This window comes from Corapipo altera, unplaced genomic scaffold (genome assembly GCF_003945725.1).
Source record: "Corapipo altera isolate COAL_440 unplaced genomic scaffold, ASM394572v1 22b, whole genome shotgun sequence".
Classification (NCBI taxonomy): Eukaryota; Metazoa; Chordata; class Aves; order Passeriformes; family Pipridae; genus Corapipo; species Corapipo altera.
This window is the reverse complement of record NW_020884876.1, coordinates 23,360,652-23,375,928: the sequence shown is the minus strand read 5'-3', so window position 1 is coordinate 23,375,928 and position 15,277 is coordinate 23,360,652. Positions and strand designations below refer to the sequence as shown.

Sequence of the window (15,277 nt, the reverse complement as noted above, 5' to 3'; positions counted from 1 at the left end):
AGGCTGGGAAACTCTCATTTTCACTTTCACTGTTCCTTAACACACTAACCATACTGAGGGTGAAATTACAGTCAAACGTAGCAAGCTCTTTACCAAGATGCAAAACCTTATAGTTTTTTTAGTATCAAGTCAGAAGTCTTTTCTGTGTTAATCCAAGGTTTTGGAGATTTTTCTCCCCTTCTACTCTCCTGCCAGCCCCAACAAATTTACCGCTTCCTCTGCATAGCCTGCTTTCTTAAATCAGGACTAATTCTTTGTGGCTCTGGTGTTCACTCTGATAACCAGAGGGATGCTCATAAAGCAACACTGAGGAAAGAGTGCCAAGATACAGAGAGCTGGAGTAGTCACTGTAAACAGAGGTATCTGCTGCCATTATCTACAGAACAGCTAATTCAACTTCTGCCTATCCCACAAGGAGTCTCAAGCATCTGGAAACGAATGCCTGCCCCCAGAAACTGAGCAAGCGGCACGAACAGCGTTGCAAAGGTCTCCAAAACACTATGAAGAAATAGCAGAGGAATAACCTTTACATGATGCTGCAACCTTACCTTCCAGCGTGAAACATTACTATGATGAAAAAGTATGTTTTACTGTAATTACTGCTAATTTTTCCCTTCCAGGGACTTTTGTGTTCACTTACAGAGTTTTCACTTGATACTTCTCTTTGAAAACTTGCTACTTTTTTGCAGCTATTCAGTGAAATTCAAGAGACACTATTTAGCCCAAAAGAGGCACCTGCAGGCTGCCTGCCAGGTTTTAACCCTGTGCAGCCCACTCCATAATCTGCACAGGCAGCGTTCTGTGCCTGAGCAGGGGCACAACTTCTCTTCATGCAGGATTCTTTGGTGACCACATTAGGGAGCGATGGGGATTCTGACAACAAACCTCACCAGTTCCTGAAATCAGGAACTGAAATCCCTTCAACCTGACATGCAGGACCGCAACAAACTAAGTTTTAATTTTGGCTGTGGTGCTGGGGAATGTGCAGCTGCCAGCCGTGGCCACAATTTAAAGGCTGCAGCTACAGAGCTGTGAAGAAAAAAAGATAACACCACCGATGACCCAGGTAATGCCAGGGAGGCGATGGCACTAGGGCACACTGCTCAAGAAGCACAGTGAACACAGCCTGGGTGCTCATTAAAACAGTAGGTATTTCAGGATGCCCAGGAAGAAGTTTAAAGCCTCCAGCTTCAAACCAGCCGACACCTCCTTGCAAACCACTCTTCTCAACAGAGGCTGCCAAGAGCAGGGTACGGACATTATTGAGGCCTCAGCAGGTGCCCACCATGCAATCCTAAAAAGCTGCTTTGAGTTCCTCCCATCCTCATGGTAAACAACAAAGGCCCCATCACACCGGTGCCAGGGGAGCTGGCTGAGAAGCCCTGGTCAGCGGTTCCCAGCGCACTGTGTGCAAGAGCCATGAATCAATGGCAGGTTCCTGGGAGAGGGAGCACCCCGTGCTGGTTATCTAACCATGTTTGCACTGAACTTCTGAGAGGGATGGAGACAAAAGTGGGGGAGGCAAATAATGATGCTGAGGGCAAGCAGCCTGCTTCCCTACAGAGGGGAGAGCAAACAGAAAACCAAGTGGGAAGATACGGGTGCTGCTGCGATGGTAGGGAGGGAACATGAGAATTTTCTGACAAGAACATTTTAGGCTAATTTTCTTAGGTCCCTTCTTGCTTTTACTTAAAAACTTCAGTAGATTGTTTGATCCTTCATTGAAAGGCTGTGTGTGAAACACAGCCAGAGCCAGCACTAACACAAACTTTCTTTCTGTACTGGCTTTAATTCTCTTATTTTCCCTTCCTCCATACACATCACAGTTTTTACTTTCTCAGACTTCTCATCTGCTTTCCTAAAAAAACCCAAGCAAACAAAACAATCCCAAGAAACAAATGTTTATAAGAGAGATGTCTTCCAGGTGAATTCCTGAAGTGAACTTGGGAAACACCTCTGCCATCAACTTCCTCTAAGATGCTGAACAAATGTTGCTTTTTCAGGTCCTCATTTGCAGAAGCCCCCTCCCAGACTGTGCCTTTGCTTTTGGGAGCAGGGTGGAGGGAGGCAGATGACACATGCACACACACACACCGTGCCAGCATGGGCACCAGGGATACCTCTCAGGAATCTGCCGGCAGCCACTTAACGTGCTGTGATTTCCACGGGTCACGTCCTCATGCTAGACTCTAGGTTGGGCAATTATACACAGAATTTACCTATTTCATGCTTAATTGCGCAAGCACAAACTTTTGCTCCACCCCCGAAACAGCTATAACTTACCAGTGGCACTTATGATACCACAGGCATTTCTCCCAGTCCTGGCTTAACCTCCTAGGCTCAAATCTCAGCCACTGGCTTAACCAGCCATCCCCTCCTGGGGGAACCCGGCAGAGGAGAGTAGATTCAGGTAACACAAGAAAGGCCAACATCAGCCCACAGCTGACTTGTGACCTACAGGCTCCTGGGCTGTGACACATTACCTCCAGAAACAAACACAAGACTCACCTGTAGGCTCTTCTGCTGGCTGAACCAGAAAAAATAATCTGTCCACTAGGCATTGGCCAGAAAGACTCATTTAATAGAGGAGGGCATTTTTTGTGCAATGAGCACAACTGTTTAACTATTCAGCTGTATTTACTTGCAGTCCTGGAGCCAGGGCTGGAAGACAAGCTTCACAAACCTACCTCTGAGATCTCTTTCTCCTAATAAGTCTGTTTGTGCCCAAAACGCAGGGGTTCTGAACTGGTTTTGATTAAGCCACATTTCCTGACAGAATATTTATTGTTCTGCCCCATTAGCCTGTACTACTCTCATTTACACGTATATCCCTGGAAAGAAAAGGAAATAAAAGGAAGGATTTAAAGTTTCAAAGAAGGAGGGAAAGCTTCCTACACACGAGCCCTTGAACTAAAAAATGTTTCAAGCAAAATAGTGTTTTGACCAGCTCTCCTACAGTCTCTTAATATTTCCTTATTACTAAGTATGAAGTCATCCTTTTACAGGTCACTCCGATAAGAAGATTATAGTTGCCAGTTATAAAAAAAAAGTGTTTGCAATAGTGCTGTCAAACTGTCTGGGTAGTTGCCTAATAAATCAGCATTTTCTCATGTTCTCCTAGTCCAAGCCTTCCTTCTGAAGATTTACATCTAAAACAGGATCTCTGCACTATTATCTTAGAAATATTCTCAAAATAATTGAGATAGGAAAAAAAAGTCTCAACAAAAGCTGAAAAATCCACACACTTAAGAGCTAAGCTTTTTAAAGTTTTATTTCTTTTTTTCCTTTAAATCCGGCAAAACTTCCTTTTCTCCCTCTAGCAGGGGTATTTAAGACACGAAATAATGTGTGAGAGAGAAGGTTTTGAGGAACAAATTTTCCAAATCCAACGTGCTCGGTTCAAACTTAAAAAACACGTTGAATTTCAGTTGCGGGCGGGAGGCAATCAAGCAGTAAAAAACAGACCAAAATACAGCCCAGCTAGTGTCAGAGGGCAGCGAAACAAGGGACACTCTTCGAGGTAAATTATTTTAATTGCTTATGTTTTTCAAAATGTATTCTAGTACGTTCCCTGTATGGCTTATTTCCTCAATATCCTCAAAAGCTCTCCCCAGTGCCAGTTGGGTGAGCTCACTTCTCTTTCCATGTTGATCTCCAGCAGGCTGGAGGGGACCCAGGCCTCCCACAGCCTGCCCCACTGCTCTGAGCTCCCTGACCCTCACCCACCTGCTCTCCCCTGCCCCACTCCCAAAAACTCCCCAAGAGGCTGAACCTGTTTGTACGTTTGTATTTGAAAGAGGAGGACCTTTATGTGAACAAAGGGACAATTTTTACACTTCTCAGGGGCTAATCCATGTGCAGGCATTGAGGGGACAAATCAGAGTCTCCCCCAGTTTGGAGGGATCCCTGCACTGGGTCAAGACCAGCTATTCTCCTGTTTCACCCAAACTTTCCTGTAAACAAGAGCTGTCAACCAGACCACAAGGAGTGCCACACCATGAAACAAGCTGCACAAACCCTATACTGAGGAGAGGGCACAGATGTGAGAACAAAGTCACTTTGTAAAAATTAATTTGGGAAGATGCGCCACAGTGTTTTAAGGGATTGCTGCATGGGACAGAACATAAGCTGGTGACAGGAACCTTGCTCACTGTGGGAGTACATGGGAATGATACAAAACTGCAATGAAGGAAGTACAGGATGGGGGGAAGGGAATAAAGTGCAAGCAAAAACACACTCACCACTCTGTAACTGAGGCTTCCTAAACCTGATACAGTACCACCCAAACTTCAGAAACTAGAGACCCTCAACAAATCACTGGATTGTGGCATTTTAGCAAAGTAAACACATTTGCATCACTGGACACAGTTTATCTGCATTTTAGCACATCGGCAGGCAAAAAGCCTTCTCCCAGAGTGCAGTCTGCGCTTGACATGTGCTGACACCTTTAATCCTCACCTCCATATTGTACTTTTTTTATGCTTGACAAAGCTTGCCAATGCAAGATTTGATATGGATGAAGAAAGATCAAGGCAAGAAGATATGCCAAAACTGTGGAGAGACAACAGACAGTCACAAAGATAAGTCTCTGAGGCAGTTTTAAATATAGAAAAAGGCAGAAAATTGAAGAAATAGAGCCATATAGCATAGCTAAGTGACCAGTTACAGAGTGTTGGCTCTGAGAAGCCAGCATCACTAGGACTCCAACCCAGAAATACAAAGCCTAGAGGAGTAGCATTTTAGAGCTCATCGCTGTCCACCTCTGAGCCAACAAAACTGCCCAACAAAAGTTTCATGTTCCCTTTCCCTGTTTTTGAACATATATGAAGAATCAAACAGTTTCTGGACTGGTTTTCTTTGATAATGACTGCAGCCCCATCCAGCTGTCCAAGTCAGCTAAGGGGGAAGCCGAGCTGCCATCAGGATCCATGGGATTTCAGCATCGTGCCTTTCAATTCTGTGAAATCTCACTACTTTTGCTGTCACTGTGGGGTTTGTTGCAGCTTCCACAATGTCCAGGTTTCTCAGAGCAGGGCTGTCAAGTATACGCAGTGCCTGGCATTGCACTGGATGCACAGCAACAGCCTGTTTCAAACTTTGAAGAAAGAAAGGAAAAGGAAGGGGAAAAAAAAGGTCACACAAACATCTTTCTCCTGTTCTTTGCCAACGCAGCATTACTAGGGCTGCCTCGTTCCAGGAGCACACGCAGTTGTGCACCCCTGTTCATTTGAAGCACCAGTATTGTCAGAAGGTACCTCATGGCAAACACGTGCATGATATCACATGCTCCCAAGACACTGTTTCCCCCTGTCCTGGTCTGGGTGAAGCAGACCTGCCCGCTGACTTGCGCTGCACTGTTTGAAACACAGAGCTAGAATACTGAAAGTGCTTGGATAGACAGACGCTTGCGGCATTAGCTGCCTTCTGGCTTGCCTAATAACTCCTAGCCAAAGCAATTCTCTGGTTTATGTGTCACAGCGGGTGACAGCAGTACACTTATTTTTTAAGTTAAACTGCCCATTTTATAAATCTTCAGTCACAGCCTTGTAACTTTACACTCATAATTTTTGCTGACTAAGCTCACGTTATTGATTTTATGCATCAACCTTACCTATATCCACAGCCAATAAACAAATAAACAATCGTTGAGTCAACCTTTCAGCTCCATGAAAATGCTCTTCTACACAAGGGATTTGGTAACTTTGAAGATAACAGACAAAAATATTCTAGGTCTTTCTTCTCAAACTGAAGCACCAGCAAGTAACACCACCACCAAAAGCCACAGGAAGGCCAGACACCTTTCCTCAGGCAGTTCAGATCACTTTTCTTCCCCTTTTGGAGAACAGGCAATCCCTGACTGATTAGCACAGTTGGTGCATGTGTTAACTCCCTACTGCACTTTTAGCTCAATCCCAAAGATTCAATGAATACGTTTTTATTTAAGTGCTCAATCACTTTCTTGCTGAGAGGACAGATTCCTTTGAAGTGGGAAACCCAAACTAAATAAACATATCCACAAGACTCAAGTCTCAAATAGAAGCCACTGGGTTGCTAGATTAAGTTATTCTGAATGTAATTTTCTTAAGTGAATCTAGTGCTTATGAAGGGCCAGAGCAACAGAGACACTAATCCCCAAAGCCAAGCAGCTGTGCCGCCTGCCACCAGTGTCCTGCAGAAAGGGACCAAACCCAATAGCCAGATGAGAACAGTTGTGATGCCAAATATGCCTTATGGCCAAAACCATCTTAGAGACAAATGCCTGCTAGCCAGGACAGAAGCAGTTTGGGGTGTCTGGGAGCCATTTACGCACAAATGGAGTATCACAGCACATGGCTTCCCTGCAGCAGTGGGGAGGACATGCACTGATGACAGCCTGATTGCAGCAGATCGAGGACGCACAGACTGCCCAGCTCACAGCAGCATTTCCCTTGAACCAGCCACACGCTGGATCACTGTCCATCCACATGAGAGCAGCACAGGAGATCACAGCAGGACACACACCACATAGACCGCAGGCTGCAAAATCTGCAGGATCCAAATCAAGAAGGACTCTTGTATGTTTGTCTTCTTGAGAGGTACAGTGTTTTGCTACTGAGAAAAAAAAAGCACATGCCTCTAATAAGACTTCAGAAACATCACTGCAGCATTAAATTGCTTTTGTGTGGGTTATTTCCTTCCCATATCAGGAGGCGTTTTCCCTAACTATAAACAGAAGTTAAGTACTCAAGAGAAGCCAGGCCTGCGGTACCCAGGCTTTTCAATGCCTGCAGCCATGCAGCACAGCAACTATCTGGAAAAAGTCTTTTCCTCTTTTGATGCCTGAACCTGTGGAGCTTCAGGCTTTCTTCTTGAGCCATATCCTCCTTGGCACTTGCAGCCCATAACAAGCTATTCTTATTAACATTTTTTCTGGGCTGGGATTAAGTTGGAGAAGAGACAGGAATGACATTTTGCTTTTAAACCACTTTAAAAAGTAAGTAGCAGCTCTACCATTTAAAGTTTATATTGAATTAACTCCTAGATATATAGAAAAAAGGATATTTAGGACATAAGCATACACACATATTGCTATACAAAAGCTTCAGCTTTGATGATTTGTAATGGGTGGAGTTTTTGATAATGCCTCCGCTGAAGCCACACACATGCAATTCTTGCCCCTGCACTGAGACACCAGGAGAACATTTTCTTTTCCCCTTGCCCATTCACAGTTAGATAGATTTGCTAATTGCATCAGCCTGACAAGGAGAAGGCAGCAAAAGCAGAAAGGGTGTTTTCTTCACTGGTATGTGCCAAAGACCACAGTAATGATGAATTACATACCTAAGACTCTATCTGGATAATGCCATCTTATCATGAGCAACCAGATCAAGCTTCAGACAAGGACAACCTAGAGGCACTGCGTAACTTCTGCCCCCTTTTCCAAATAGAGGATTCATTTCATTAAGTGGGAGAAAGAAAGCACCACCAAAACTCAGCCCAGGACCATTCACAGCTTGGGTTCGTGTTTCACAGATTCGTATCTTAGACTGATCAGCTGTGATGTTTGAGTCAGAGCAGCTGAGAGACGTGTTTGCAGCAGTGAGATCCCTCTATTAGCACTGAGCAGATTCCTATTCTTCCCTGGTACTGGCATTTAGTGCAACTCACTGAGCTTCTCAGAAAATACTGTTAAAATTCCTCTCTGGGCAAACTGTAGTAAACTCCATCAAGTTCTGCTTCCATAGAGTCAGGAAGCTTTGTGGTCCTCTGTGCCTGATTTCAAAGCTATTTAAGGAGCTAATTTGACATCATTCAACTGGCAACATTCAACTTCATTGAGAAAAGACATGCACCGTGCACGGTGAAGCTGCACAGCTCCAGTCCTGGGTGAGCTCTGGCTTGTCAAGCCCCTCAGCTGCCCGTGCAACCCATTTCCTTAGGCACAGGTCTGAGGTTGTGGCGGGAAGAGGTCTGTGGCAGGACCACAGCTGCCTAAGGGCCCCAGGGCATCCTGCTCTGATGCCATCCTGGGAATTAGTGCAAAGCTTTCTGATGGCTGATACAGGAGCAGGAGCTGAGCCCCAACATCAGTGCTGTGAAACCCTATTTCATGTTGGGCCACAGAGGTTTCAGCTGACCACAGCTCCCAGCAATTCCCCATAATTGCATAGTCAGAAGAAGCAAACTCCCATGAAAAGGCAATATAATGAAAAAGCAGGTTTGTATCCTTCTGCAGCTCCCATATATTCCCCTTGGGATCACAAAAATTCCCCACAACTGAGTGAATCAGAGAGACAGCAAGATGCAGCTAGGGAAACAAAACCCTCTTACTGAGGCTCTATACCCACTCATTTTTGCTATTTCTACCCTCATTCTTCCTTCTGACCACATTATTCTCACGATTTCTCCTGGAATGTTAGCTCTTCAAGATGGGAACTAACCCCCTACCTCCTGCCATGCAGAAGCACACAAGGAATATCCAAAATTTGGGCTAGGGAGGTCCTGATCTGTCCCTAGCATTCAAACTCTTTCAGCAGAATTCCTCATCATTTTCAAACAGATATGTTGCGTTTTGCAAGTTGCCATAAGATGTTTATAGTATCCTCCGACCTATTTAACACATCCAGCAGCTACAAAGAGACAGTTGAGCCAGATCCCCAAGAACACATAAGAACAGGCAAAAGAGAGGTTGCAGAAATCCTCTGTCTTTCCCTAGGAAGTTTAATTCATGGGGAATGAGGGAGAAACAAAGACAAAATTATTTTCTGGATGAATTTACAACACAGAGAAATGATTCTCCTTCAGTCACCTCCTTTGTTCCCACGTTCCCATCAAACAGACAAGAAAGGTTTGCCACCCCAAAACTAGTCTTGTTAACCAAAGAGTAAGAAAAAACCCACAGGTTAGAAAACAAACAGCTGTCTCCACCTCCCATCTTCAGTACCCTTGTAATGCTGAGAAACCACCAGAAGATATCTCGAGCACACAGGATGCACATTCACCAGGTGTTACTGTGGTTTTAGTACCATCACATGCCACTTCTCCTGCAGCCACCCAAACCAACTGCTTTGCTTTTCCACTTACCCTGCTATCTGATAAGAATACATACTGAGGCAAGAGGCTTGTACCTGAACTTGCAATTAATGCTCTCCTGTTCCCACAAATACAACTTGCAAGAAGTAAATCAGTTGTCAGAAAAATAAGAAATTTTAAAAAAAAGGGTGGGGGGGAGAATGAGGAAGACAAAACCACTCTAGCAGGCTTTGGAAGATTCTAAATCCTTGTCATACACTCTCTTCCTTCCAAAAGCTGCACTGAAATTACACTTCAGTTTCCTTCTTCTATGGTTTATTAGACAAGTTGTGTCTGCCTATAGATTTGTACTTTTAATTTTACAAAGCAGGCTTGTAAAGCATTTGCCTTTTCTTTTTTTAAAAAAGGGCTTTTTTTGTCCCCCTACATATCCTGATGAAAGTAACTTTTTTCCCTTTCCAAGAAAGCTTTGCTCTCCCTCCTCATAGATGGTCCTCGTCCTGTGTCTGGATGACATTCCCCAGGGATGCATCCCCTGGGGTGGTTTGAAGGCAGCAGGTCCTTCCAAGGCGGAAAAAAGACTCAGCGCCCCGGGGCAGCTTTTTAATCCCGGCTAACACCTCCAGGCAACAGATGCATCAACAAGAAGTGTCTTTGTCATGCAAATAGCAGGGCGCAGGTACACACCACGCACAAATGGCTGGGGACTGACACCCCAGGGGAGACCTCCACTTCCAGTGCTTGATGATCTCAGCTGCTCTTTGCCACCCCCCCCCAGCCCCGGCACATTGCCCTGAGAAGGGGAGTCAGAGCAAACCTTCAGGTCGGTGGTTGGGACCCCAACAAAGGTGAGCAGCACCCTGGTGCTGGAGCTGTGGTAAGCCATGGAGCGAGCGAGCATGTCATCTCCTGGATGCGGCGTTTTGATCTTGCACGCATTAAAACTCAACTGTCAGCTAGGAGACTAACAAAGATTATAGTTCAATTAAACAAAAAAATTATTTAATAACTCAAGCGTGTAGCCTTGTGGTTAAACTGAAAGAACTCCAGGTTTATGTCAACATTGCAGCCCTGCAACAGCACTATTTTACTGAAATAGTAGTGCTGCTCTGACATGCAAGAGCAGCACTGAACTAAATTAGCCCCTCGGATGTTCAGCAGGCAGCTTTACAATTAGAAAGAAGATGCATTTCCCCCCCTTTCTCCCCTCCAATGTACCCACAAAGGATAGTTCCTCAAGTACCTGAGACCAGAGCCTCTGCAAGATGATATTCTGAGAGCATTAACACCAGATCAGTAAAGAACGGCAGTCCCACAGCACACATACGTGGAGAAAATCCTCAGCGAATAATTAAATTGGATTTTGTTGTTCAAAGCCATACACCAGCACTCGGGACTTTCTTAGGAAGATAACACAGGAAAGAGGGGGTAAAAAAAAGTTTCCCGGTCCTCAAAAGGGCAGGTTTGAGTCTCAATGCCCTCTTGAAAACCTGCATCCTTTTCCCCACAATACAACCGAACAGAAGTTGTTTGCAGAACAGCGTTTACAACAACAAATAACAACAGACCATGGTCATCATGCGTCACCCTAAATGGCTATAGGCCTCTGAACTGGAATTTATACACAAAAAACCCCAGAGCTATAGAAAGCAACATACTGCATGAGTTTTTGCACCTTTCAAATGCAGGGGCATACAAAAAGGACAGATCCATGTTCTTCCCAGTGCCAAAGTACCTTGTCATTCCGACTCCAAACATACACTAATTTAACGTGTTTTACTACTATGAAATTACCAGTACAGATCAGGCCCCCTTCTTTTTTGTTTTTGAAGTCAAATGCCACAACCCTGAATAAAAATCAGGAACACTGGAGGGCAAAACAATGCCAGTTATTTGACAGAGACCTCCAAGTAAAAATCTAAGAGCCAGTAAGAGGGAAAACTGCTTTATCAGAGGGAAATAACAGTATCCAGGTTCTTATATCACAGCACACACAACAGCAGTGGCATTTTTTTCAGCAGGATGCCTACAACCAAATTTTTTCCCACTCCACTCAGATTGTGCTAATATAATTTCCACAGCTCATTTTAACATTGCCGCTCCACTGTTTTATATGTATACCAAGAGGTTTACAAAAACAAATGGGAATTGACTGTCCAAAATTAAAAGTACATTAAAATCTATCAAACATGCATCTACACCAACGGAAACAGAGGGACCAACCTGGAAGAATCAGTGCCCGCCACAACGTAAAGGAAAGCTGTAACTACTGCATCATGGTTGATATTAATTCCTAAACGACCATTTCACAATTTGTGGCTGAAGATATACAGAGTATGTTTCAAAGCAATGCTGCCAGATAGATAAAGCCTTCACGCAGACCAACTGACGGCAGAAACAAATATCAATCAGCAGAGAGCAATGCCACATCTGAAGGCAAAAAAAAAAAAATTCCAATCTTCTCATCTTTCTAACATGCAACTTTAGCAGTTCCGCTTCCTTGATTTTCCGCAACAAATGAAAAGTTAAAGCCAGAAAATTCATATCTGTCCCAGTCACTACAAAGACGGCATTTACATCATTCCGCCACACATTACCCTACGGTCATAAACCAGGTCTCCCCCCCAAGAAAGCCTCTAGTCCTGTTCAGATACATTAATCTCAGCTTTTCCACCGTCATCATGACCAACACCTCTAAGAGCTCTCAAACTTCACTGGACAGAGGTCCTGGACAGCAGAAGCTCAACCTTCACCGTAACTGAAGCTACCCAAAAAACCCCATCATGAAAAGACTCTGCAGACCAAACAGGAGGAAACACAGCTTGCCAAAAACAGTCGTTGGAAGAGATAACTCACTGTTCTGGGGATGGGTGGCGACAGAGATCCATTAGGCATGTATGGGTCGTTATTCATATTTGGCATCATGATATACCCAGAATAACCAGAGTATGATGGTCCCTTGCTGTATAAGCCACTGTCTGGATGCTTTCCTATGGAAGACGAAACAATGATTACATTATTCCCCACATATGCATTTCTTGTGAGTTAAGAGCACTTAAACAGGTACTGTGTATATATAAAAATGTTCTGCATGCAAATGTTTCCTTACTCATGGAAATTATTGCTGACAGAGAGCAGTCCGAAGCAATTCGTAATAACATTTTTTTAGGAAGAGTTAATTCTTAAAGGAGCAAGTACTCTCAGTGAGGAGTTTATAATACAGAACCAGCCTCAGAGGAACCAAATTATTTTGCTAGTTTCCATTCAAATCAAGGTACAAACATCAGCAATGACATCACATTTCTCAAAGAGCAGTTTCCCCCAATTTTGTACATGCCTCTAGGATTTGTGGATTTAGAAATATTGCCAGTATGGGTTTCCAACATCATTGTTAGGAAAGGGAGGATAGGGCGGTGATAACTAGATGTAATAATTTCCTTCTCTTACTGAGCCACTCTGCAGCAAACAATTCATTCTGGCTACGCTCACGGGGAACAAATAAAGGGCAGAGGCTGGCTTGGAAGGAGATCCGAACAATTTGGGAGGGGGGCTGTTGAATGCACATGGCACTACAGTCAAGAGGGAAGCCAAGAGAGGGAGGCTATGTGGTAGGAAAATAAAGTATTTGGGTCCAGGTCCTGAAAATGGGGGTGAATAGGTCTCTCACCTATATGCCCCTTCACAATGACACTATTTAAAAGTGAGGTTTTAAGGAGATGCAGGGCTGAAAAGAAAACTATCCAGAGCCGAGCACCTCTCTCTCTCACTGCCAAAATGCTGTGAGCATGGACATTGTTGCTTTTAGGCTGCTTAATGACAAATTTGGAGGAAGATTGCCACAGGGTCCTGCAAAGCACCAGGACTGAACTGTATCTGTCTTCACACGGAATTTATGATTTGGTTTAGCTTGTGATAATAAGTATTTAATTTTAAACATAATCTCCCATCCTTCACAGCACACATTCTTTGAACGCGTGTCCAGCTTTGTAAGTGATATTCAATGAATTCTGCTATTTCCTCTGTCCTCCTCAATTAAAATTAACCAGCTGGTTCATTAAAAAAAACAAGAGGTCTGCCCATGCTTAGATATGGAAGAGGAGATTTAAGTGACAGACTTTGGTTATGGCGAAAAAAGAAGGTTTTCTGAACACAACTCTGCACTGTATGAGTGAAGAGATAGGTTCAAGCTGATATCCTAAAAATAGTTCTTCAGTGAAGATCCATTTGGCCTACTTATCAGTTTCTAAACAACTGAAACACCATTTGGTCACTCAAGATAAACGTGCTACATGTTCATCTCATTTTTAAATGCGCTTTGAAAGCACTCTGGTATCCCTCTTCCCCAAAAGGTAGTAAATTTATGTTTCCCATAAGAAACCAAGTTGCAGTGTAAGGACTGTGTGGACGATCACAGAGGGACTAATAAGACTAATATTGCCTGTCAGGACTGCGCGCTTCTCACCTTCCTCGGGGTGCTCTCTGCCTTTATCATGGTAGGAATCCTGTGCTTGAGTCTGTCTGGAAACCTGATCGCAAGGAATCCACCGTCAGAAATGAAGAAAAAGAAGAAAAGTCATTGTATGGATGCTCATTTATCGATCACAGCACTACAGGTTCTTGAAGCAAGAAAAAAGTTAGAGCATGAGATAAACATCTCTCTTTTTCCTCTTAAGTCTCTTGGAAGGCAACGGTACCAGAAACGTTTGTGTATACGATCGTTTTATGAAAACGTGAATAACTTAATGAACGGGGCTAATTTCTGGAAAATATTTGGAGCTTTGGAGGTCAAAACGCTCTTGGTAATATGATACCAAAAATAATAATAATGAAAATCAGGTTGCCCTCCTTACCATATCTTTAGGAAAAAAAAGGGAAAAAAATATTAAAATTAAGCAAAATTTTTTAAAAGGCAGGTTCCCCGCTCGTCCTGAAGTTGTTTTAGCGTCGGGAATTTCTTCCCAAACAGTTTTATGCAAATCCCTTAAAGAGTTTACGGCTAATGCTCCGACCCCGCTGATTTTACTGAAGAAATTTCATGGCTGCTTGAGGTTTAATACCACCGCACCGTCGGGGGACTCGCGGCAACTTTCTCATCCCGGGCCGAAGCGCGGAAGGGGCCACCCCCTCCAGCCCAATCTCGGGCGCGGAGAGCGACTGGCCATGCTCGCCGCACCTACGGAGACGGGAGTTGGGATGGGATTATTTCCTTTTTTTTTTTTTTTAGGGCAAATTTGGGAAACACGATTTTCCTCAGTGCCCCGCCGAAGCTCCCCCCCTCCCTCGCGGCGGGGGCCGGAGCCCGCCGGCATCCCGCGACCCTCCGCTCCGCGCTGCCCCGCGGAGCCCCCGCGGCCGCGCACCTCGTGCCCGTTGGCGCCGGGGGCGATCTCGGACTCGTTGACGAGAGAGGACTTGATGTCGGCCAGGTCGCCCTCCTCCTCGGGGTGGCTGATCTCGGCGAAGATCTTCTCCTTCTGGGGGTCCCCCTCGTCCTTGAAGGGGATCATCTCGTCGGTGGCGCAGAGCTCCGGGTCCCCCCCACCGCCCCCGGCCCCCGGCAGCTGCGGCATCCTCACGGCAGCGCGGCGTCTGCTGCGGCCGCCGGCCCGCCGCGGGAAGGGGAGCGGGAGGAGCAGCGGGGGGAGGAGGAGGAGGAGGGCGGAGGAGGAGGAGAGAGGAGAAGAAGGAGGAGAGAAGGAAAAATCCCGTGAACTCCTCGGGGTTGCTCTCGGCAGCTGGAGACCCCCGCCTGTCCGCCCGCCCCCTCGGGGCCGAGGTACCGCGGCTCCCGCACGGCACAGACCCCGCGGCGACCCTCGCCCCGACGCGCCGCACGGCCGGAATAGATCGAAATACAGCCGCTTGTGTCCCGACCGCGCCGGGGACCGCCCCTCAAGAGACCCGACCCCCTCTTCAACCCCCCGGGAGTCGGGCTCACCCCTGGGGGTGAGGGGACGCGGTGGGGAGCGGAACCCGCCGAAGTTTGGCCTCCGACTGAAGTTGCCACCAACCCGGCGGGACCGAGTTAAAATGGCTGGGGGGAACCGGGCGGGGGGAGGGGGCGTCCCGGGTGAAGGGGACGGCGCTACCCGCGGCGCGCACCCACCGGGCCTTTGTCTGCCGCTTCGTCCGCGGCTCCGGGCACGGCTGGGCTCGGCTCGGCGGCACCGCGAGGGGCGGGGGGCCGAGGAAGAAACAGCCCCAGGAGGGAGGGAGGGAGGACAGGAGGGAGGGATGGAACGGGCGGGGAAGTGCCCCCCCCCCC

General features: G+C 45.9%; 1 protein-coding gene across 5 annotated transcripts in view; it reads right to left on the bottom strand.

The window, feature by feature from the left end:
* LEF1 (lymphoid enhancer binding factor 1) overlaps positions 1-14,585 on the bottom strand; it is a 70,298-nt gene extending 55,713 nt beyond the window's left edge. For 3 of the 5 annotated variants that reach the window (XM_027635569.1, XM_027635568.1, XM_027635571.1), the window contains exons 1-3: positions 14,373-14,585; positions 13,475-13,538; positions 11,869-12,002 (exon numbers count right to left, since the gene is read on the bottom strand). In XM_027635569.1, the coding sequence (XP_027491370.1) occupies positions 11,869-12,002; positions 13,475-13,538; positions 14,373-14,582 (408 nt within the window). In that variant the 5' untranslated portion in view covers positions 14,583-14,585. The remainder of the gene's footprint in view (positions 1-11,868; positions 12,003-13,474; positions 13,539-14,372) is intronic. The other 2 variants (XM_027635572.1, XM_027635573.1) reach the window with 2 other exon arrangements.
* Positions 14,586-15,277: the final 692 nt, after the last annotated feature.